We start from the raw sequence: 23302 nt of genomic DNA, 5'->3' as shown, positions 1-23302 counted from the left end.
AACATGAGCGACAAAGGCAGCTGGTAGAGTCAGAAACACTTGAGCGTCATGAGTCCAGGCTAAGATTACAACGTAACAGACAAAGAGAGCTATTAGCGTCAGAAACACCTGAGCAACATGAGGCCAGGTTAACAGGACGGCGTGAGAGTAAAAGGAGTTAGAAGCTTCAGAAACACCTGAGCAATGCCACGACAGGTTAAATAACCAACGTGAGCGTGCACAGCAACGCAGAGCTGAACATCATGTACAAGCGTTTGAAGATGCTATTAACACATCGTGTATACACGTTTGTGACATTTGCACGAAGCATTGTTATCCTAACCAAATTCATACTGTACGTTACAACACAGCTGCATTAGGATATCTACCTGTAGAACTGTCTTCAAAAACAACATTATAGGTAGTTACGTCGGGCACCTCTGCTGACGCATGTCTGCAAAGGCAGATCTTCGGCGAACTCAACTGCTGAATTGTGGAATTCGCAGACGACGGCATCCGCTGGACCGGTGGTCCGATGCCCTTCCCGTTAGATTAAGATTAGTAATAAGTTAGTCTTAAGTCAGATTTGGTACGGAATAAACGTTCATAAAATATAATTTCTATTTTTTAAAACGTACTCCGCGTGGCCCGCAACTTGACTGGCGCAGCCGGTAGGATTTCCGCGATCGCGAACTCAATCTGGAAGTAATCGCGACGTACGTTTTTACGCGTTTAACGGAAATTCGAACAAAATAAATTCGTCAAGACATCACGACCACAACAGCTCCGGAAGTCACCACCATCTGCTTGAGATTCACCCCGAGGATATGGACAGTCTGTGAGTAGACCCTAATCGCTATTTTCATTCCATTCCATTCCTTAGTATAATAGTTATACGTTTTTCTAGAAGACAGAGCGCTATTTCCAAAATTCGAAAAGTGTTTTCAGTTTTCTTTTAGCTAGAAATTAAGTGTAAAATTAATAAAAGTACATATAATACATAAAATTAAAGAATATTGAAATTTACTTTTAGTTATAAGAATTACAAAATTTTATACGACATACTTATTAAAATTATTTCAATTTTATTTAAACAAATTAATTAATAAAATAATTTAACATGTTCAACATATCTCAGATACCACGTGAAATTGCTAACGTCATCCCCAAATTCGATGGTGACGAAAAGTTATTAAATTTATTTATTAGAAAATGTGAATACGTAATTCGATTGTGTCGTGTAGATGATAGTAGAGAACAGGACTTATATATATTTCATGTTGTGACATCCCGATTGTGTGGGAAAGCCGCAGCTCTTATTAGCGAAAGACAAGACTTAGATACATGGGACTCATTAAAAACAGCCCTAGAACAACATTTTGGAGATCCACGTTCGGAAGAATGTATTGCAATAGAATTAGAAACTTTAAAAATTAATAACGGAGAATCGTATCTAGATTTCTGTAATAGAATACAGCATATTAAAAGTACTTTGATTGCAAAAGTAAATTTAATACAGGATGATAACCTTCGTAAAAGTAAAGTGATAATATATGACAACATGTCTATGAATGTGTTCTTATATAATCTACCGGAGGACCTTCTTCGTATAGTTAGATTAAAAGGATGTGATTCGTTAGAAAAAGCACTAAGTATAGTATTAGAAGAAGTTAATTTTATGTTCCAATATAGTTCACGCAATAAAATGTTAAAACAACAAAATACCCAGTGTACGGCGCCTAGACCTCAACCGTTCAACAATTTTCAGTTTGCAGATAAAAATGTAATAAAACCTCATTTCGTTAGTAACACACAGCCTCAGTATAAATTCGGTATTCCACAGAATGTCGCAACCATGTCAAATCAACCTCAACAGCAAAATAAATTTAAATTTGGAATTCCCGCTAGCAAACAAATAAAATTACCACAAACGCAACAATTCGGATATCGACCTCAAAATCAAACTCATTTTGGATATCGACCACCTTTGAACCAAAATCAATTTGGTTACAAACCAAACTTAAATCAACCTCAATTCGGTTACCGACCCCAGTTAAATCAGAATAACCCCCAATTCGGTTATAAACCCCAACAATTCGGATATCGTCCCCCACAGGTGTTACAACCTAGGAACGGACCGACTGATGTTAGTATGCGTACCGCTAAGCCACTAGGAATACGCATGAACGAATTATACAACTTAAACGATGACGATAATAATTATAACAATTCTGAAATTCAGAACCCTTCATACGATGATTATAGTAATACAGAAGTAATGGAAGAGTTTGAAACATTAAAAACTGATCAAACCGAAGAATACGACCCCGTAGTTGAAAATTTTCACATAATTACCAACAACCAACCCCCGAGATAATAAACTTAAATTGTAACGCATTAAAATTACCATATATTAACATTCCCGAAATCAATGGTAAATTTATGATAGATACCGGAAGTTCACGCTCATTTATTAGCCCTAAGCTGGTTACTAAATATTTCGAAAATTTTAAGTACTATGAACCCTTTGAAGTAATTAGCACACACGCAACTAGTAAGCACGACGAAGTAATATATATACCGTTATTTCCAACCTTTAATAGTGACGAGATGCATAAATTTTATATATATGACGTAGACGGACGTTACGACGGACTAATAGGAAGTGATCTACTAAAACAGCTAGATACAAAAATTGATATGAAAAATTTACTACTACATACTACAAATACCACTAAAATACCTATAATATATAATCCCGGTTGTTCAATTAAAATAGCCCCACGTTGTGAACAAAGAGTTAGGTTACCTACAAACCTACGGAACGGACAAGCAATAATGAATTATAAAATATTTTGTGATGGAGTTAGAATGCCTAGTGCAATAGTAAGATGCGAAAACGGTTTCGCGACGACAGTCATACAAAACATTAAAGACCGCGAAGTAACTTTAAATTTCCTTACACCAGTAACTGTAACTGAATACAATAGTGACACATGTGAAATTAACAATATAACTGACATTGACATGACAAACATAGACATAGTATATTAACCGAAAATTTAAATAATAAATTACGATTAGATCACATGAATGAAGAGGAGAAAACATACATTCATAAACTCTGCTCAGAATATAAAGATATATTTTATTCTGAAAAACTACCCTTGACTTTTACCAACGATGTTAAACACCACATTCGCACTCGTAACGAAGACCCTATTTTTATACGACCATATAGACAGCCCCAAGTGATTAACGACGAAATAAATAGACAAGTTGAGAAAATGTTAGAAAATAATATAGTAACTCACTCTCACTCACCCTGGAGTGCACCCGTGCACCTAGTACCAAAAAAAATGGACGCTAGTAATGAAAAGAAATATAGACTTGTAATAGATTACCGTAAACTTAATGAAATTACCATCGATGACAAATACCCATTACCAAATATTACAGATTTATTTGACAAATTAGGACGCAGCTGTTACTTCTCTACCCTAGATTTAGCTAGTGGTTACCATCAAATTGAAGTCGCTGAAAAGGACAGACAAAAAACCGCATTTAGCACAAATGCAGGACATTATGAGTTTACTCGTATGCCCTTCGGACTTAAGACAGCTCCGGCTACTTTTCAAAGAACCATTGATAATGTGCTGCGAGGACTACAAGGAATACACTGCCTAGTCTATTTAGATGATATTATCGTCTATTCGTCTAGCCTTCAAGAACATTTAGACAAATTAAGGACCATTTTTGACAGACTTCGAAAAACCAACCTTAAAGTACAGTTAGACAAGTCAGAATTTTTGAGGAAAGAAGTTCTATACTTAGGACATACAATCACGAGCAATGGCCTTAAGCCTAATAATGATAAGATTAAAGCAGTTTTAAACTACCCCCTACCCCGTACTACTACCGAAATAAAAAGTTTCTTAGGACTAATTGGTTATTATCGACGTTTCATAAAAGACTTTGCAAAGATTACACAACCTATGACCGCTAGATTAAAAAAGAAACGTTCAATGCCAATAGACGACGAAAAATATATAGCCGCCTTCCAAAAATGTAAAGAGTTATTAGTAAATGCCCCTATCTTACAATATCCAGACCCTGAAAAACCATATATATTAACAACAGACGCTTCAGAATTCGCTCTCGGTGCAATATTATCACAAGGAACAGTAGGAAATGACAAACCTGTGGCGTATGCCAGCCGAACTTTAAATGATGCTGAAACACGGTATAGTGTAACTGAAAAAGAACTGCTTGCAATCGTTTGGGCAGTCAAACATTTTCGACCCTATCTTTATGGTAGAAAATTTACAATTGTGACTGATCATAAACCCCTCACTTGGCTTAATACCCTTAAAGAGACAAACAGTAGACTGACCCGTTGGAGACTTAGACTATCAGAATACGATTTTAACATCATTCATAAAAGTGGAAAACTGAATAATAACGCAGACGCCTTATCGCGTATTAAAATAAATGCCTTAGACAAAGATAATAGCTCATTGAAAGTAAACGTTGACAAAGATAGAAATAGAAATAAACATGTAAAAGAAATTATTAAAGAAATAGAAAATTTGCGTAGAGAACCCGAGGAAAATTTAGAAACTATGTCTATTTCCGACACAGACTCTGAGAGAACTTTAACAGCCCATTGTCGCTCACCTTACTCAATACCATACTCTAGTTCCACCCTGACCGCATCCGAAGGTTCACCTAGTAACACAGAAACTGCTCATTCCGCACAAGATACAGAATCGAAAGGTATACCTATCTTACAAGAAGCCATAGACACAAAACCAAATCAAATTTTAGTCTATACATGGCTTATCGACAAACTCTCAGTTAAAAATTTGTCTAGAGAAAAACAAAGAATTTTAGAAGTCCACCTACCAGTTAATCGACCTGACCTCGTTAAACAGTTTCTTAAGGAATACATAAAGAACAATACTAAATACTTCATTTATTTCGAAGATGACCAACATAGGAGACAATTTACAGAAGCAGTAATCTTTTTATTCAAAAAGGAAATGGTACAATTTTTCGAATGCACTAAAAGAGTAGTTTTTATTGAAAATGAATTAGAACAAAAAGAAATCGTTGAAAAATATCATACAGGTAAAACATGTCACCGAGGTATAAGAGAAACACTTACACACATTAAACGCACATACTTTTGGCATAAAATGGAACAAACCGTTTCAAGTGTCATAAACTCTTGCGAAGTATGTAAACGTATGAAATATGACAGGAAACCCCTCAGACCTACACTACAATTAACACAGACACAGACTAAACCTTTAGAAGAACTTTTTATCGACTTATTTACTATCGAAGGACATTACTATCTTACTATTATTGACGCCTTCAGCAAACTGGGACAAGCACTAGAAGTTACAAACCGATCTACTCCTGAAGTAGTACGAGCCCTAATAAAATACTTTTCATTTTATGGGATACCCCAAAAAATTTGCTCGGATCCCGGTACAGAATTTAATAATGCACTTCTAAAAGAACTCTTAGCATTTTACAAAATAGATTTACACATCAGTACACCTAACAACCCGAACTCCATGGGACTCAGAGAAAGGTTCCATTCCACAATACTAGAAATATATAGATTGGCTAAATACGAACAAAAATACACGGATGCAGCATCCATAATGACCTATGCTATTATGGCCTATAATCAGTCTATTCACTCCAGTACTGGCTACACCCCATTCGAGATATTCCTAGGTCACACAGACTCTAGAAATACTTTTGATGCCGACTTTAATAAGCAATATATACAACAATTAATAAAAGAACACGCAAAAAGAACTAAATTTTTATACAAACATATTTCGGAACAAACAATAAAAATGAAGGAAAAACGAAACGAAAAAAGAGCAGGAGAAACAGAATTTAATATTAAACCAGGAGACACCATATTTTCCAAAAACACAAATAAAAGAATTAGCAAAGATAAGCCGCGTTACCAAAAAGCTATAGTTACAGATGACATAGTCAGAAACACAGTTCCCGTTCAAATAAAAGAACGCATTACAAAAGTTCCACTAAAAAACATTAAACGCCCTTCACAGGCACATCCGCGTCCTCCTGATGACGATTATGACGACGCAAGTCCACGCCCTTCAACTTCAGGTATTAAATAACAATCCCGGAGTTTTACCCGTCAGGGAAGGCACTGCTGTTTTCAGCAAAGACAAGTGGATAATAGCAAGAGTATTGGACTTTAAACCTATTAGAGAAGACTTAGATCTTAATATTCAATGTTTCAGGGAACTAAATAGCTTAGTTAGTATTAAGTTTATTAAGAACTTTACTTATAATTTTATAAATGTAAGAGAACAAGTAGACTATATGCAAAATCTAACAGTGAGCAAATTCGAACAAATCACTCCTACCTTTAAAATCAAACGCGGACTGATTAACCCAATTGGATCATTAATTAAAATCATTACAGGAAATCTGGATCACGATGATGCCATAAAATATGATAAATTAATTAATGAAATAAAATCAGATCAAGACGCTAATGATAAAAAATTAACGTTAATCTCTGAAATGGTGCAAATTGTATCTAATTCAACCATTACCTTAAATAGAAACCTCATTCGATTGAATAAGGAAATTGCAACATTGTGGCAAAATTATACTGAAAATTTACGGATTGAACACTTTGAAGTTCAAATCATATCCGCATACAATAAAATATACCATAACCTGCAGACGATTCATGCTAAGCTAAGTGAAATAGAAACTAGTTTTGCACTTAGTAGATTAGGAATATTACATCAATCCATTATTGATTCAAACAAATTATTAAGTTTACTTGAAAATATTCATAAGAAAGATAAATTAGTTTATACCCCTAGTTTAGAAAATTTAGTTAAGATAGAGCAAACGATAACACTTAAGGCTTATTTTAAGAAGAGCCAAATTACCTACGTTTTGGAAATACCTTTGATCGAAAAGGAAACCTATATCTATTATAAACTAATACCATTGCCCGTATCTCAAAATCCTACAGTAATTATCCTTCCAAAATATCCCTACCTCTTAGCGAAAGGGTTGAAGATCAGACTGCTTGCCCAGCCATGCCAGGAAATCGACGAGGCCAGCTTCATCTGCATCAACGATGAGATGCTGCAATTCATACAAGACCCCTGCATAACTGATCTAATGATGTACGTAGAAAACGTGAAATCATGCATTCAAATTCCAGTAATTATAGAAGACATCAAAATTCAGATCCTACAACAAAACCAATGGATTTTATACGCTAGAGATGAGACATTACTCACCAAAACCTGTCCTGAAGAAATATCCCGACAGAAAATCAAAGGCACCTATATACTCACCCTTGATGACCCCTGTGAAATTAAGGTCCGAAATATAACTCTGAAAATACGCCAAACCAATGTGGAAAATATAGAATATACAAAATCACCGATGCTCAATTTACCCCTACTTGATTCAACGAGTAAAATAAAAACTGCAGAACCAGTGCACCTGGAAGACGTCGATCTTACAGACCTGAAGATGCTCTCATTCGCCCTGAAGAAAAGTGTTAGTGGTTGTGAAAATAGTGAAAAGGCAATTATCCATGTGAAAAGTGTTAGCGTTTGGACTCTTTGCATTTATGTAATTTTAATAACTTTCATGTTATGTGCCTTAGTATATAAGTACCGTATGAAATTTTGTAAGATTTCAGTACGTAGTTCTCCTGAAACAGAGAACTCCGTTCTTAAGGAGGGAGGAGTTACGTCGGGCACCTCTGCTGACGCATGTCTGCAAAGGCAGATCTTCGGCGAACTCAACTGCTGAATTGTGGAATTCGCAGACGACGGCATCCGCTGGACCGGTGGTCCGATGCCCTTCCCGTTAGATTAAGATTAGTAATAAGTTAGTCTTAAGTCAGATTTGGTACGGAATAAACGTTCATAAAATATAATTTCTATTTTTTAAAACGTACTCCGCGTGGCCCGCAACTTGACTAGGTACTTTTATGTTCGCGCTGCCAAACACATGTGATAAAACAATAGCACCATCAAAGGCGTACTGGAATAATCTGGATCCAGGTTCAATACCAGATGAGATTCAAGCGCTGACGCAAGCAGAGCAGCAATTGCTGTGTAGAATCATCCCGTTTGTTAAAATCGTAAAATTTACTGAGCTATACGGGCAGTACAAGCAGTGTTGTTTGCCCAAGATATCTTTGAAGTCAGTGAAAGATTACCTAATATGCTTCCAAGATCTTCCAGCCAGGTGGGTATCGTTGTAGTTACAGAACGTTTGGAGAATTTGAACATCACAAGAGAATTCACAATATCTGGCGAAAAAGTCTACAGCGCTTTAAGATGGTTAACTAGAAATAACCCGCTTTATAGAGATGTACGCATTGACGAAAATGTCCAGATAAGTGAACAAGACTTAATACGACTTAGTGTGCCAGGTATACCTAAAAACGGTGAACCTGAAAGAATTGAAATTCCAAATGTATTCATTAGTATTAATGATGTTGCTAGAATTATTCGGGCTTCATGGCATCAAGGTGACCACAGCGTTTTCACTTCAGGATTTGCCGGCGTGCAATGTAACGGCATGCACGTTATTTACCCTAAAGCCATACAGTTTCCAGCAAAATTCAATTATGGTACGGCTGAAAGAAGGATGTTGCCCTTAGTTTTGTCATGGGCATCCACCGTTCATAAAATGCAGGGCAGCACCGTCGACCATGCAGTAGTATATTTGGGCTCAAAATTGTTTGAGGAAGGACAAGCATACGTGGCTCTAAGTCGAGTCAAGTCTCTGGAAGGGCTATGTATTGAGGAATTAGATTGTACTAAATAATCAGGTAAGAAACCATGTAATAATGATGCACTGAATGAATTAAATAGAATGAGGAATATTCGGTAGACAATTTCACTACATACTAAAAACAAGAAAATAAAAATCGGAAAAAAACTTTTAAGTTAAACGGTTTTATTTTATGTGCACTGAAAACTACAAAATAAATAAATAGTTACTTACCTATCAACCTACGTAGTACGGTTGGTTATCTGCGCTTTGCTGCTATTAACTAGAACATTAACAGCGCCAGTAGCCTCCAACACAACTGAGAATTCATTAAGTAGATTCATCAGGATGTGTCTGAGGCGTTGATGGTTTGTCGCTGCTTGTAATAGTTCAGGATTGTACTTAGCAGCAACAACGACGGGGTGTTTTATCGTGTCGCATTTTTTCTCATAAAACAACATTCTAACGCGGTCTTAATTTTGGTAACCTACAGATATATTTAGGCATGACAGCTACTATCCGCAAATAAAATATACAAATTGAGGTTAAATTTCTAACAATATGTAGATCATTATTATCAGATTCACCCACTAACATTATATGTACTTATTATAACTTTCTACTTTTATATTCTGTTAACGATGTTTGAATAAGATAAACAAGGATCTTAATACTATAAAACCATTTCTGATTGGTTCATTTATAAGGCAGCAATAAACGCGTCATCAAATTTTAGTATTGTTTTTAATAATTGAAAAATATCATTCACGAAATAGATTAGGTTTCCGACCAACATTCCTTGGGCTTGTCATGAAGTAACCCTAATATTTTTGCTGCCCGAGTTCGTAGGCGAGATAAATGTAACGTGCCAATAGTCTTTCAAATAGGGCATCCTGCGGATTTTCACGTAATCACACCTACGCCTTCCCCGTTATTTATCTAATGTAATTTGTGTTACGTGAGAAGGACTTTTTCACGACCACTCATGATCTACTTTTGTAAAGTAGAGAACAAGGAAACGGTATAAACGTAACTCTGTTCACACCGGTAATTACCTATTTCTTGCCTTGCCTAGGCACTCGGCTATTTCTGCCACAAAGTAATCACTTTGAATAAAACTGTAGTTGTACTACTAAGAAAAGAAAATAATCAAACTTGATTTCAAATTTCTCGGGCTCTGACTTAATCTTCTTCTTTGTCTCCACCTTATCCCACTATGTGGGGTCGGCACGACGAATTATTCTATTCCATTCTCTTCTATCCGCCGTCATCTCAACACTCATATCTCTCTCTCATATCGTCATTCACACACTCCATCCATGTCTTCTTCGGTCTACCTCTCTATCATGCACTACCATTTCCATACATCTCCTAGTCACATGCATCTCTTCTCAACGCATCACGTATCCTCGCTAACCGTCCAGTTGTTAGGCTCTGACTTAATTAATAATTGAAAATATCCATTTATCGGGAATTTTATTTTGTTTTCGGATATATTTATTAAAGCGGCAAAATTAAATATGTAATAACGTATACTAAGGAGATTATACATATTAACTGCTATTTGCCGTTATATATACTTATATATCTTGATATATCCACAAGTATGTTTAGATCGTTCACACTTCTGTTGTATTTGTATTAAGCTGATAACGTGAAACGTGTAAATGTTTGAAATTTATTTAGCAACGAAGGACACACAATTAATAAGGAACAGGACAATCTGATGTACTGTAGCGTTTTTTTTTGCAATAAAATATTTATCTTAAAAACTAATAAGTTGGTATGCATATAAGTGATATTTAATTAAAATAAATATTTAAAATTTAGGTGCACCACTTGCGAAACCTGAAAAAAAAATCGGTTGTCTGTAAAGTCGGTTTACTGACGATAGTTGAACGTCACAACGTCATAAGAAAATACGCCTCAGAGCGAGGTAACGCCGCATGAGTCATGGTTTTTCGTGCGTGCAGCCGGCTCCATCGAATTATAAGACGTTGTCACGTCAAAATGAATATTTATATTGAGGTTTGGTGTAAATTTGCAGGAGATCAGGGGAAAGGTCAATTGAGATCAAGCCTTTATTGGAACAAGTTTCCGCGTCCTTAAATTAGAGTTCATTTTGGTTTTGGAAATTGATTTATCAACTGCTCTATTGGGTTACATTTAGATTTTTAGTTGAAGTTTTTATCGATTTGTTTTTCCTTCGTATGCTATTCCTGGTGCTTATAAAATATAGAATACATACAATACATTAGTCTGGGACAGTTTAATTTGCATAATTTTGGAAAGAGCATAGAAGCCTTTAATCTATGCATTCAAAGAAAATGCATTCCATTCAGTTTTATAACCATTACGATATTAAAATTTATTAATGTTTTTATCCGCTTAACGCACCGCACAAAGCTACGGCCCTTAAATCTAAAGGCCGTAAGCACTTGGATGTACGGCATCCCTCCGACCCGATTACACAATTCATTCGTGTACAAAATACTAAAACGCGATCACGATAATAATACATTATCTTGACCCGAAAACGTTCCGAGAATGTTCCTAGTATAGTTCCGTACAATGAACTGCGTTATGGAATCGTAAATTAATAACTTGAATAGATTCTGACTTTACGTGTTCTGAGCTACTGAAGTTTTCTGAAGAAATAATTCAAATCAATACTGAAAATAATTCGTGAAAGAATAGAGACAGTGGCTTATAGATGTCTATACATATAAATAATATTGGAGTGTCTGTTTGTAATATTGAAATAACCACTTTTTACGACATGTATATGAATATATTATATACGGTACATACACCAAAATAGCATTTTTTACAATTTTTGTCTGTCTGTCTGTTTATTCCGGCTAATCTCTGGAGCGGCTGGACCGATTTTGACGGGACTTTCACCGATAGGTAGCTGATGATATGAGGAGTAAAGGTAAAGGAGTAAAAAGTATAAGGAGTAGGCTTTACTTTTTTTAGACTAGCTTCGCCCCGTGGCGTCACCCGCTATACGACGGGACATAACATCGCGGGACTCAGTTATCAATAATAAAATTTAATGCTTCCAAAGCGAAGCGAGGGCGGGTCGCTAGTTTCTAATGACATTCCGCCCGCATATAAAATCAGTCCGTGACCGTGCCGCGTTTATTCTCGGTAGACTCTACCCCATGATCTGTAAGCGGAGTAAAATGTCCCTTCGGAACAAGTTGACACTTTACAAAACTTGCATAAGGCCCGTCATGACTTACGCGAGTGTGGTGTTCGCTCACGCGGCCCGCACACACATAGACACCCTCCAATCTCTACAATCCCGTTTTTGCAGGTTAGCCGTCGGAGCTCCGTGGTTCGTGAGGAACGTTGACCTACACGACGACCTGGGCCTCGAATCTATCCAGAAATACATGAAGTCAGCGTCGGAACGGTACTTCGATAAGGCTATGCGTCATGATAATCGCCTTATCGTTGCCGCCGCTGACTACTCCCCGAATCCTGATCACGCAGGAGCCAGTCACCGTCGACGCCCTAGACACGTCCTTACGGATCCATCAGATCCAATAAACCTTTGCATTAGACGCCTTCAGCTCTAACACTAGGAGCAGGCTTAGGGACCCCGGTAACCGTACTCGTCGAACTCGACAAAGAGTTCGCCGTGCAACCTAACCCATGAATCAGCTCGCTGAGTTTCTCGCCGGATCTTCTCAGCGGGTCGCGGTTCCGATCCGGTAGTAGATTCATTCGCGAAGCAGCTACTCTTGAGCTGTTAGGTCTCCTTCGGAGGCGCTCGGGTAGCTGTTAGCAAATCCCAACCCTCCTGGCTGAGCCTTTGCTCGCCCACCTGTCCTGGTGAAACTGGAAAGGCCTCCGGGCCATCAGTAATTATTCAATCATAAAAAAAAAAAAAGTTTCTATTGAGATGTAAAGAAGAAAAACAAAAATGTTCTGATAGGACGTAAGGAAACTGGTATATTCGGGTCACTGGATGAACTATGACGGAGATCACACAAACTATTAAATCTCGGAATCAAGTATCAACATCTATATCTACTACATATGTACCAATTACCTATTTCCATTTTACCAATTGCGACCTATAGTTATATATGGTAAACAGTCGACATCGCCCAAAACATGAGTGCTTTTAGGTACCTCAAGCACCGTTCATCGTTCTCGTCGAACCCGTCGCTTGCGTCGAAAAACTCGGCGTGTAAACAAACCTACAGTCACAGCCCACTGAGTTTCTCGCCGAATCTTCTCAGTGGGTCGCGTTTCCTATCCGGTGGTAGAGTCAGTGTTAGCAACTTCGCCAGGTTTGAGCTCCGTGAGCTTACCTACTCGTTCGCTAACGCTGATAAAGCATCTCAAGGCTATCAGCTTGGCTGAGAAAAACGAAGTTGTATATCAAAATGGGTGGCAGTTTTTGTGTTAGGTTTCATTTACGCTCAGATATAGCAACTATCAACTAGTCAATGGTCTGCGTGTACTCAAATGACTTTTCTTGACCTTTTATTTTGAAGTGGACAGTTAATTCGTCCACGCTTTTGTGGCACAGAAGTTACAACGCCACAACCGTGTACAGCTCGACCCTCGATATATTGTGTCGTCCACGTCTTATCTGAAACTACCTTAGCTATTTGGTATAAGTGATAGAAGATGTTCCGCGTTTCTATGATGGAAACGTATTTCCCCTAAGAACCTCTTTATCTTTTACTTTTTTTTTATTGCTTAGATGGGTGGACGAGCTCACAGCCCACCTGGTGTTAAGCGATTACTGGAGCCCATAGCCATCTGCAACGTAAATGTGCCACCCAACTTGAGATATAAGTTCTAAGGTCTCAGTATAATTACAACGGCTGCCCCACCCTTCAAACCGAAACGCATTACTGCTTCACGGCAGAAACAGGCAGAGCGGTGGTACCTACCCGCGCGGACTCACAAGAGGTCCTACCACCAGTACTTAAATGAACATATTAAAAAAATAGCAATTGAAAACAGATATCGAAGGTGTTATACGTCTATTAAGCTTAACAATATGACCACGTCAAGAGTATACGGTTTCAAACAAAAAAATTAATTCAAAATCATTCCACTAACGAGGCAGAAATCGTGAACAGACATAAAAATATAGTCGTACATTCCACTAGTCTTTTTAATATCTGTTAATAAAAATTAAGCAGTAGTGAAAGTTTGGATGTACCTTAAAAATTGAATTCACCCAAATCGCCTAATTCTATATATTGTATCGTAGCTATAAAATGTTAACATCTGTTTTCAACGTAACGTTCTGCGACTAAGTATTTCGTACAAGCCCTTACTCCGCCCAATGCCTCTAAATCTAGTCTTAAAGATAATGCGGTGCTATTGGTAGCTTCGAATAGACTTTTTAGAATTAGTTAGTCAAATAAACACTGGATAATCCGTCAATGGAAGGTCCATTTCAAATGTCATTACTTCATTCCAAGTTTATTATTAGTAATTTCTACAGATTACGATATTAGTACACGATACTAGTAATCTCTACAGATTACTAATATCAAACCCGTTATTTTTCTTTTCTAATTAAAATTTTTATTTATTTTATAACGCTATCTTATTTTTAAATGCTTTTATTCTTGTAAGACGTAAGACGAGTCTGTAACTAATGCTTTGAAAAAGTGAATAGCTAATTGAATATTTATGAATATAATGTGCATCTTATATCAGAGCTGTGTTATTAATTAGTTATATTTAAATAAATAGATTTTAAATATTTAGTTGAGTGGTGTAATTTTTTGGATGGAGTTTTTATTGTTATGGGGCCGTATCCTAAGTGACATTGATGTTTTACTTTCGCTCAAGAAACTGATAAAAAAAGTCTTATCTCGGAATATCTGTTTTACACAAAGCAAATTTTAGTTAAGCTTTGGATAGAGCATGGACCCCGTTCTGGCTAATTTAAAATTGCGTAAAAGGAAATTTACGCAATATACTTAATATAAAACAAACGAAATGCCACTGACGGAACTCCGTTGATAGATTTAATGTTGCATTTGCAAGAGGTTTAGATTAAGAGCAACTTAAATAAAAATTTAATATTACATTAAAATTTAAAACATTACATTCAGTTACATTTATTACATACATACAATTACATAATTACATTCAATTACATTAATTTGAATTGGCTATTACATTGACCATAAATCACTAAATTTTTATTCTTTGTAAACAATGTAAATAATGATGACGTCACTTAACCACACTATATTTTGTAACGTCAAAAAGTGAGTTTATAACATTGTCTTTCACGTCATTCTACAGAGAGCCTACATCATAAATTATAAAAAACAAGTCGAGACCGTGAACTTTCGGTTTTTTCCTCAAAATTCACTGTTAATCACTTACAGTATCGGGTCCCATGTCGGTATCAAACTAACGGTCATCAATCATAGCTTTAGAAAGCATGATTCATCCCGCCCTACTCGGGGTAGAGCGCCCGGAACGACCACAAGCAAATATGAGCTCAGTCTTTTCGTAAATAAGTACTAAAATCGTGTGTTGGGTAAGGCAATTATGTTTATGATCTTTCAGTTTTATTATACGGGCCCTTAGCGAAATGATGGCATGTTTCCCTTGATATATTATAAACAAACGCTTGAGCTGTAGTTATTCGAATTAGATGTAGATGCTTATGAAATACGTTCATTAAATTTCGCTTACGAAGGTTAGCTTATTTTTCTTAACAATTTTCCACAATATAAGAAGATTCTCTCCACTATAGTTTACTTAACTCAAACTATACTGTACCAAGGGTAAGAATCGATTTTGAAGTTATAGTTTCTATTCATACATTGTTCAAATTATACCTGCAGGAAATTAACTGTGGTGTCGTGCTCATAACATCTAATAAATTCAGTGAGTGATTACGATTATGTGTAAGTAAATATGACAAATTCTTAATGGGAATTGTAAGGAAATCTTTCTATCTATTCTATCTATATATATATAAGAATGAATTGCTGTTCGTTAGGCTCGCTAAAACTCGGAAACGGCTGGACCGATTTGGCTAATTTTGGTCTTGAATTATTTGTGGAAGTGCAGAGAAGGTTTAAAAGGTAGATAAATATAAAAAAACTCGGAATTATGTATATAAAAACAAACAATTTTGTTTTTCTTTTGATGTGTCCCCCGTCGGAAGGATTCCTTTTGTTTGCTTTAAGTTTATTTTATACAAAACGTACGTTTTATACAAAACGTAAATAAAAGACCTTTATTTATCGATTGAGGCACTACGAAGTCTGCCGGGTCAGCTAGTTATAAATATAATGATGATCCGTCACAAAGAAGCGTGGATGAAACTTTTTGCTATCTCTATTTCTGCTGTGAAGCAGTAATACTTTTCGGTTTGAATGGTGGGGCAGCTGTTGTAACTATACTTGATACTTACAACTTATATCTCAAAGTGATGGCCCATTTACGTTGTAGATGTCTATGAGCTCCAGTAATCACTTAACAGCAGGTGGGATGTGAGTTCGTCCACCCATCTAAGCAATAAAAAAAAATAAAAATAAAAAAATTGTATAATAAATACTTCGTGTATTTATTACCAAATAAACTAATTTTTTTTCAGTTTCGCTATTGTCAACCTGTAAGTGTCAAACTGTGATATTTCGTTGTCAAATTTTTCGATAGAACAACATCAATTTTTAAAGAGTGTTTAAATATTTTACTAGTTTTAAACGAACAGCCTGTAATATAAAAACATCGAACCGGACATGCCCAAACTAAATGAACGATTTCATAAAATCATCAGATTCTCTTTCAGGAACTATAGTTCGAAAAAAGAAACGAAACCAAAGAAAGACGTTGACCCTTGTAGGACGTTCAAAATATATCGCTTCGGAGGTATTCTTTCAAAGGAACAACCCAAAATACAGAGCTATGAACTAGACGTTTCAACATGTGGCAAAATGGTTCTAGACGCTTTAATTAAAATAAAAGACAAGGACCCAACTCTGACGTTCCGGAGATCCTGTCGTGAAGGTATCTGCGGCTCTTGCGCGATCAACTTACAAGGAATGAACTGCTTGTCCTGCATCACTGAGATACCTCCAGCCAAGACCATCACCATACTCCCATTACCCCATATGTATGTCATCAGAGACCTGGTAGTTGACATGACACATTTTTTCAATGGCTACGATAGTATTCGACCGTATCTTGTGAGGAAAAACGATGGAGCCATTGGAAAAACTCAATTAGCCCAAAGCATCAAAGACAATGAGAAAATGGTCGGATTATATGAGTGCGTTTTGTGCTCATGCTGTTCTACATCGTGTCCGAGCTACTGGTGGAACGGTAGGAGGTTCTTAGGCCCCGCCACGTTACTCCATGCGTATAGATGGGTCATAGATTCAAGAGACGACGACACGGAACAAAGACTGTATGAATTACGGGACAGTTTCAAAGCATTCAAATGTCACACCATCATGAACTGCTCGTTGGCTTGTCCCAAAGGCTTACATCCAGCAAAGGCTATTATGAACCTAAAAAGACTAATTTCAGGCCTAGACAAAAAACCTGTTCCAGAAATAGATCCTGGCAAGTTCAAGTCTGGCGGAGACAGTGGCAGTGGCAAAAACAAGAAATGTTGCCCATGAAGCTTTTGATATGTTTACATGGATTTAATTATGGTTTAATAAATTAACATTGTAACTATTTTAATTTCAATTTGAAGAACCCGTGAAAGGTATTGTTGTATAGACAACGTTTGTTAAAATTAATTTAAATCCCAGAAAACTAAGCCGACTAAGGGAAGGGGAAGGTACCTGCTCAGAAAAAAGCATGTTTTCTCGATATTGTGGTCTTCTGCCTCAGGGCACCGTTCTGGATTGCTGTAGTCGAGTTTAAAGACACGCGGACACAACGCACAAGTTTGATAAACAAAGTTGTGTCGATGGGTGGACGAGCTCACAGCCCACCTGGTGTTAAGTGGTTACTAGAGCCCATAGACATCTACAACGTAAATGCGCCACCCACCTTGAGATATAAAGTTTTAAGGTCTCAAGTATAGTTACAACGGCTGCCCCACCCTTCAAACCGAAACGCTTTACTGCTTCACGGTAGAAACAGGCAGGGCGGTGGTACCTACCCGTGCGGACTCACAAGAGGTACTACCACCAGTTGATTTTTTTTACTGTTGCGCGCGCGGTGCTAAGCGTCGACTCAGTTCGTCTTCTTCGCCCGCTAGGAGGCGCGTTATAGATTTTACAGAGCCGATAGATGGTGTGGATCAGGAAAAGGGATATTTAATCGGTTCCCTAACAGGTATATTTATTAGAATTTTTTTTTTAACAACCTTCCTTTTCGGTTTTATTTCCTAACTATGCTGATAGTCTTGAGAGGCTATATCAGCTTCACCCGAACGTGTAGGTGAGCTCACGGGGCTCAAACCGGAGTGTTGCTAACATTGGCCCTAGCAAGAGCAGTGCTTCGCAGAATCTACCACCGGATCGGAAACGCGACCCACTGAGTTAATTTGCTCGTTGAGCCCCTCGTCGCAAGCGACGGACTCGGCGAGGACGGTGACCGGTGCTTGTGGCACCTATAAGCACCGTTAATGGATCGGGAGGATCCGTAATGACGTGTTTTGGGCGACGTCGAACCTTTTCGGGAGTTGCAGCGTGTTAACGTTTCGTCTCAATCTGTGCCAATAGGCTTTTTTTTTGCTTTTTGGTGACAGATATGCTTGGTGTTTCTATTCTTGCGGTAAACGATCTCTCAGGGCGAACAAGACTTCACGGTAATGTATGAGATCGTCTTTAGAGTCCTATTTTAACTTAACACTAGTTTGACTCTGAAAAGTACCTCTCACCTACTTCAGAGAAAAAAACTATCTTGATTTTTCAGTTTATTGAAACTAATGAACGAGAGGCACAGATGCAACAGAGACCCGTACCATCATTAATTTACGAACATTATCAAATTTTATATCTGTATAGATATTACCTTCGCCATCTATATAACTTTTGATCATATTTTTGTTTTTAAAATGTCGAAAATTACTATCTACTATCTGATGCCATCACCATACGTCGACCGTAGCAATTAACATTGTCGAAACTAAATGTTATTTTATTGCAATAAAGGTCTTTTGAATCAGTTGATAGATTCCCCCGCAAATTATACCTAAAATTAACCATCTATGTTTCTCCAAGTGGAAAACGTAGTGTGTTCAGTGCTTAGGATTAATAATGTTGCATAGCAGTACATAAAGTTAGAGGAAGTCTAAAAGTGGCACCTGTGTTAAAGAAGTTGAGAAGTGCGCGTTTGGGATGGTATGGACATGTGATGAAACGAAATGACAATGAGGTAGTTAAGAGTGTTTTAACTATGATATTTTGATAAATGCAAAAGGATATAAATCGCTAAAGAGCCAAGCCAAGCCAAGCCCAGCTACAGTTAAGAATTAAAGTATAACCTCGAAAGTATTATTATACGTATTTAAAAAATTGGTTGTCTGTCGGTATAAGTCGGTTTACGTCCGATAGTTTTACGTGATAACGTCATAAACATTGATGAAAAATTGACTACTTTTATGAATCAGTTTGAATTATTATCATTGAATTATCATTATAACTATATAAGTATACCTAGTCAGGTCATAAATTCTGTCACATGTTTAATGTAAAATAATTGAAACAAGTTTATTCATTATATAACCATTCATATACCAAAATGAACTTAACAAAACATAGATTCTTATGACACTAAAGTTTATTCAAAATGACCTCCGTGATTTTGAATACAGGCCTTCAATCTGCGCGGCCAGTCGTCTATCGCAGCACGAACGAGGTCCATGTCAATATCGGCGGCTGCCTTAATCAAGGATGTCTTGAGTCACTCCAAATTGGGATGAGGCTTTGAGCACGCCTTTTCCTCCAAGTATTGCCATATCTTGTAGTCTAACGGATTCAAATCTGGACTGGAGGAGGGCCAGTCTTCGTGCCGGATGAAGTCGATTTCACGCGCCGCCAGCCAGTCTTGTGTGCTCTTCGCTCTATGAGCTGGCGCCGAATCTTGTTGGAATACCCAGTGCCTGTTATTGAACATGGTATGAGAAACAGGTTCCACAAGGTTCGTCAGGACTGTATTTTGATACACAACTGCATTCGTTTTTACACCTTTCTCACAAAAATGTACCTCTGTTAAGCCCTAATAAGAAACTCCCAACCATACCATGAACGAGGATGGAAAATGACCTTGTTGGACACGCGGAATACGCTTGCTCGCTTCTTCACTACTGTGTGCGTATACATTTTTATTTTCATGAACAATTCGAAATTCGAATTCAATAAACTTTTTCAGGCTCAGGCGGAACGTGACACTTTTTCGTGCGTGCAGCTTGTGTTTATTATTTTTAAGACGTCAGAAATTGTAATTACAGCTCTAATAGATTTTTGTGTTCGTATGAACTAACTACTACCATACAGCTATATGAGGTTTCACAAAACTAAGACGACAATGATGCTGTCAAAACGACTTTTTTTTTCCTACCTAAGCTAAGCCTTAGAGGCTATTTCAGTGTAACCGAGCTAGTAGGTGAGCTCACGGGGCTCAAACCTGATGACGTTACTAACACGAACCCTAGCAAGAGCCGGGCTTCGCATAATCTACCACCGGATTGGAAACGCGACCCACTGAGAAGATCCGGCGAGAAACTCAGTGGGCTGTGTCTGGGAGTTAATTTACTCGTCGAGCCCTTCGTCGCAAGCGACGGGTCCGACAAGAACGGTGACCGGTGCTTGAAGTACCTAGAAGCACCGTTAGTGGATCGGGAGGATCCGAGATGACGTGTTTTGGGCGACGTCGACTGCTTTCCATTCTGTCCGCAGGATCGGGAATGGACAAAATGACAGCAATGACAGTGACAAAATCAGCTCCCCTCCACGGTGTTTCCCGAGCGCTATGACATGTCCTTCTTCAAACGAGGCTTGTGGAGAGTATTAAGCAGTAGGCAGCGGCTTGGCTCTACTCCTGGCATTGCTGAAGTCCATGGGCGACAGTAACCACTTACCATCAGGTGGGCCGTACGCTCGTCTGCCTACAAAGGTAATAAAAAAAAAAAAAAACAATAATCATTGTTCAGTAAGCAAACAATAATTTATGTCGAATCAATGATAAACGACAATGACAAACATCATTGCTCGTTTCCTGAACAATGATGTTTTTCGTTTTAGTTTTCGTAATTTTCGTCAATGAATGGTCTAGTCACACCCTGTATGTTTCCTTGGAAAACTTAATTACGAACTAACGAGTCATAGGTCGTTGACACTCTCCGAAATATTTTTTTGATCGTACGTTATTCGGGTTATCGCAGAGTCGAGATCAAACATGAATCGAAGGATCTTGACCCTGAAGGCCTATCAAGGACGAATTGAGCACCCCACGGTAAATGCGAACTCATCAATCTATCTCCGTAACACGATCGATCATTATTAGCTGATGAATTGATCCGGTATGACGGTACAGATATAATTGAACTATCTTATGAATATTGAACCGTAAACTCAAAAGCGAAGAGCCCTATGTTGCACTTAGCTATCGGTAGAGATATTTTTTTTCGGACACATAGCACATGGGCAAGTAAAGCTGTACATTTTCAAAGAACAATTTTAAGTAAATCATGTAAGTAGTAGTCCTAGGGTACCTCGCTGGTACATAGGGTCCCCACAAGTTCTCTCCACTTGACCCTGTCTTGCGTTTGCTCCTTAACATCACTCCAGATCAGGAAGGCAGTCCTCATCTCACTCTCAGCGGTGCGTCGCCAAGTGTGCACAGGGCGACCAGGTCTTTTCTTGCCAAGCGGTTACCACTCAAAAGCGATCTGTTATATATTCATAGTGTACCTAAAAATGCAATGTAAGATGCACGACGTAATGCAGCTTAGTTAGGTTGCCGATAGATCATACAGTTCAAATTCTAACCGCGCTCCCGGTGACACTTGCCCCAATTAATTTCAATTATTCATTTCAAATATTTTAATTATTAGAATTAAATAAACTTCTTTTTTTTAAATCTTTTCTAATAAATCCTCGTAACAGATCGATGCTGCATTGACTCCGCTAAATAAGTAATAAATAAATCATATGAATTGTTTAATACATCCCCGATGTTTCAAAAAGAATAATCTTCATCTGGCGTTTTTTATTTACTGCTTAGGTGGGTGGACGAGCTCACAGCCCACCTGGTGTTAAGTGGTTACTGGAGCCCATAGACATCTACAACGTAAATGCGCCACCCCCCTTGAGATATAAGTTCTAAGGTCTCAGTATAGTTACAGCGGCCATCCCACCCTTCAAACCAAAACGCATTACTGCTTCACGGCAGAAATAGGCAGGGTGGTGCTACCTACCCGTGCAGACTCACGAGGGGTCCGACCACCAGTAAAAAAGGCAATTGGCATATCAAATTGTGCTATGTTATAAATCTATCTATCTATCTATATATATAAAAATGAATTGCTGTTCGTTTGTCTCGCTAAAACTCGAGAACGGCTGGACCGATTTGGCTAATTTTGGTCATGAATTATTTGTGAAAGTCCAGAGAAGGCTTAAAAGGTAGATAAATATGAAATTGCTCGGAATTAAATAAAAATAACAATTTTGTTTTTCCTTTTTTTTTTTTGTTTATTTTATACAAAAGTTTAGGTCTTTTATTTATCGATTTAGGCACTACGAAGTCTGCCTGGTCAGCTAGTGAGAAATAAAATTAAAATCTGCACATTGAATTTCTTTCAGCCTGAAATTCGACACGAAAAACGCTGAACGTAAGTAGAACGCGGAATTGATGCATAATAACTTCGTTACGTCACCGGAATCCATTCGTCTCTCGTTAAATTAATTAAGGACAGTAACTGTTTCACAGTTTCATGCTGGCGACAGAGCACGTTGCGACGCAAATTTACATATATTTCACTTTTTGACATTGACGTCCGCACAAAACGGTAGGCGCGATCGGAACAGATAAAAAAATGTCCTCGTCAATTTTCAGTGAATTTATCGATGAATGAACTACGCTTGTGCGCATTTAAAAGCAGTCAAAATTTTCTCATTTAAATCCACAATGACCTGGAGCTTGACTCAATCAATAAGTATGTAGATCGCAATGATGCCGACTCTACAGTCGCCATCATTGCGCCACTTCGAGAAGGCGGCACGTCATGAGAATCCTCTTAAATATACTTAGTTTAAAAACCGACTGAAACACGCTTGAACAGCAAAATGATAATATTTTATAATACAATCATTTTATAATAGAATAGCATATTTTTTTTATCCTATCGATACTATTGGGAAGCTAGAAAATTATTGTAACTATTATCATCGGTCGTAAAACTTGTGTAAATTTTCAAGTTAATTTAATTAAGTACATCTCGAAATCGAAGAAAATGACGTTCAAGGATTCCTTTATATACAAACATACATTTAATATATACAAACGTGCAACCTAACCCATACAGTCCGTTGAG

The 23302-nt window shown here is 37.5% G+C and overlaps 2 protein-coding genes across 2 annotated transcripts; both read left to right on the top strand.

Annotated features, from left to right (window-relative positions):
* The first annotated feature begins 3033 nt into the window (after nt 1-3033).
* Nucleotides 3034-7951, top strand: LOC149499609 (retrovirus-related Pol polyprotein from transposon 297). The gene has a single exon (XM_089739830.1). The coding sequence runs from the start codon at nt 3069-3071 to the stop codon at nt 6147-6149; it is 3081 nt and encodes a 1026-aa protein (XP_089595956.1). The 5' UTR covers nt 3034-3068; the 3' UTR covers nt 6150-7951.
* Nucleotides 7952-16547: 8596 nt separating this feature from the next.
* Nucleotides 16548-17432, top strand: LOC114242748 (uncharacterized). Its single transcript, XM_028174012.2, has one exon. The coding sequence runs from the start codon at nt 16548-16550 to the stop codon at nt 17430-17432; it is 885 nt and encodes a 294-aa protein (XP_028029813.2).
* The last annotated feature ends 5870 nt before the right edge of the window (nt 17433-23302 follow it).

The sequence above is a fragment of the Bombyx mandarina genome, chromosome A1 (assembly GCF_030267445.1).
Source record: "Bombyx mandarina strain Sakado chromosome A1, ASM3026744v2".
In the NCBI taxonomy this organism is placed as follows: domain Eukaryota; kingdom Metazoa; phylum Arthropoda; class Insecta; order Lepidoptera; family Bombycidae; genus Bombyx; species Bombyx mandarina.
The sequence above is the reverse complement of the archived record's forward strand: the minus strand, read 5'-3'. Positions and strand labels throughout refer to the sequence as shown.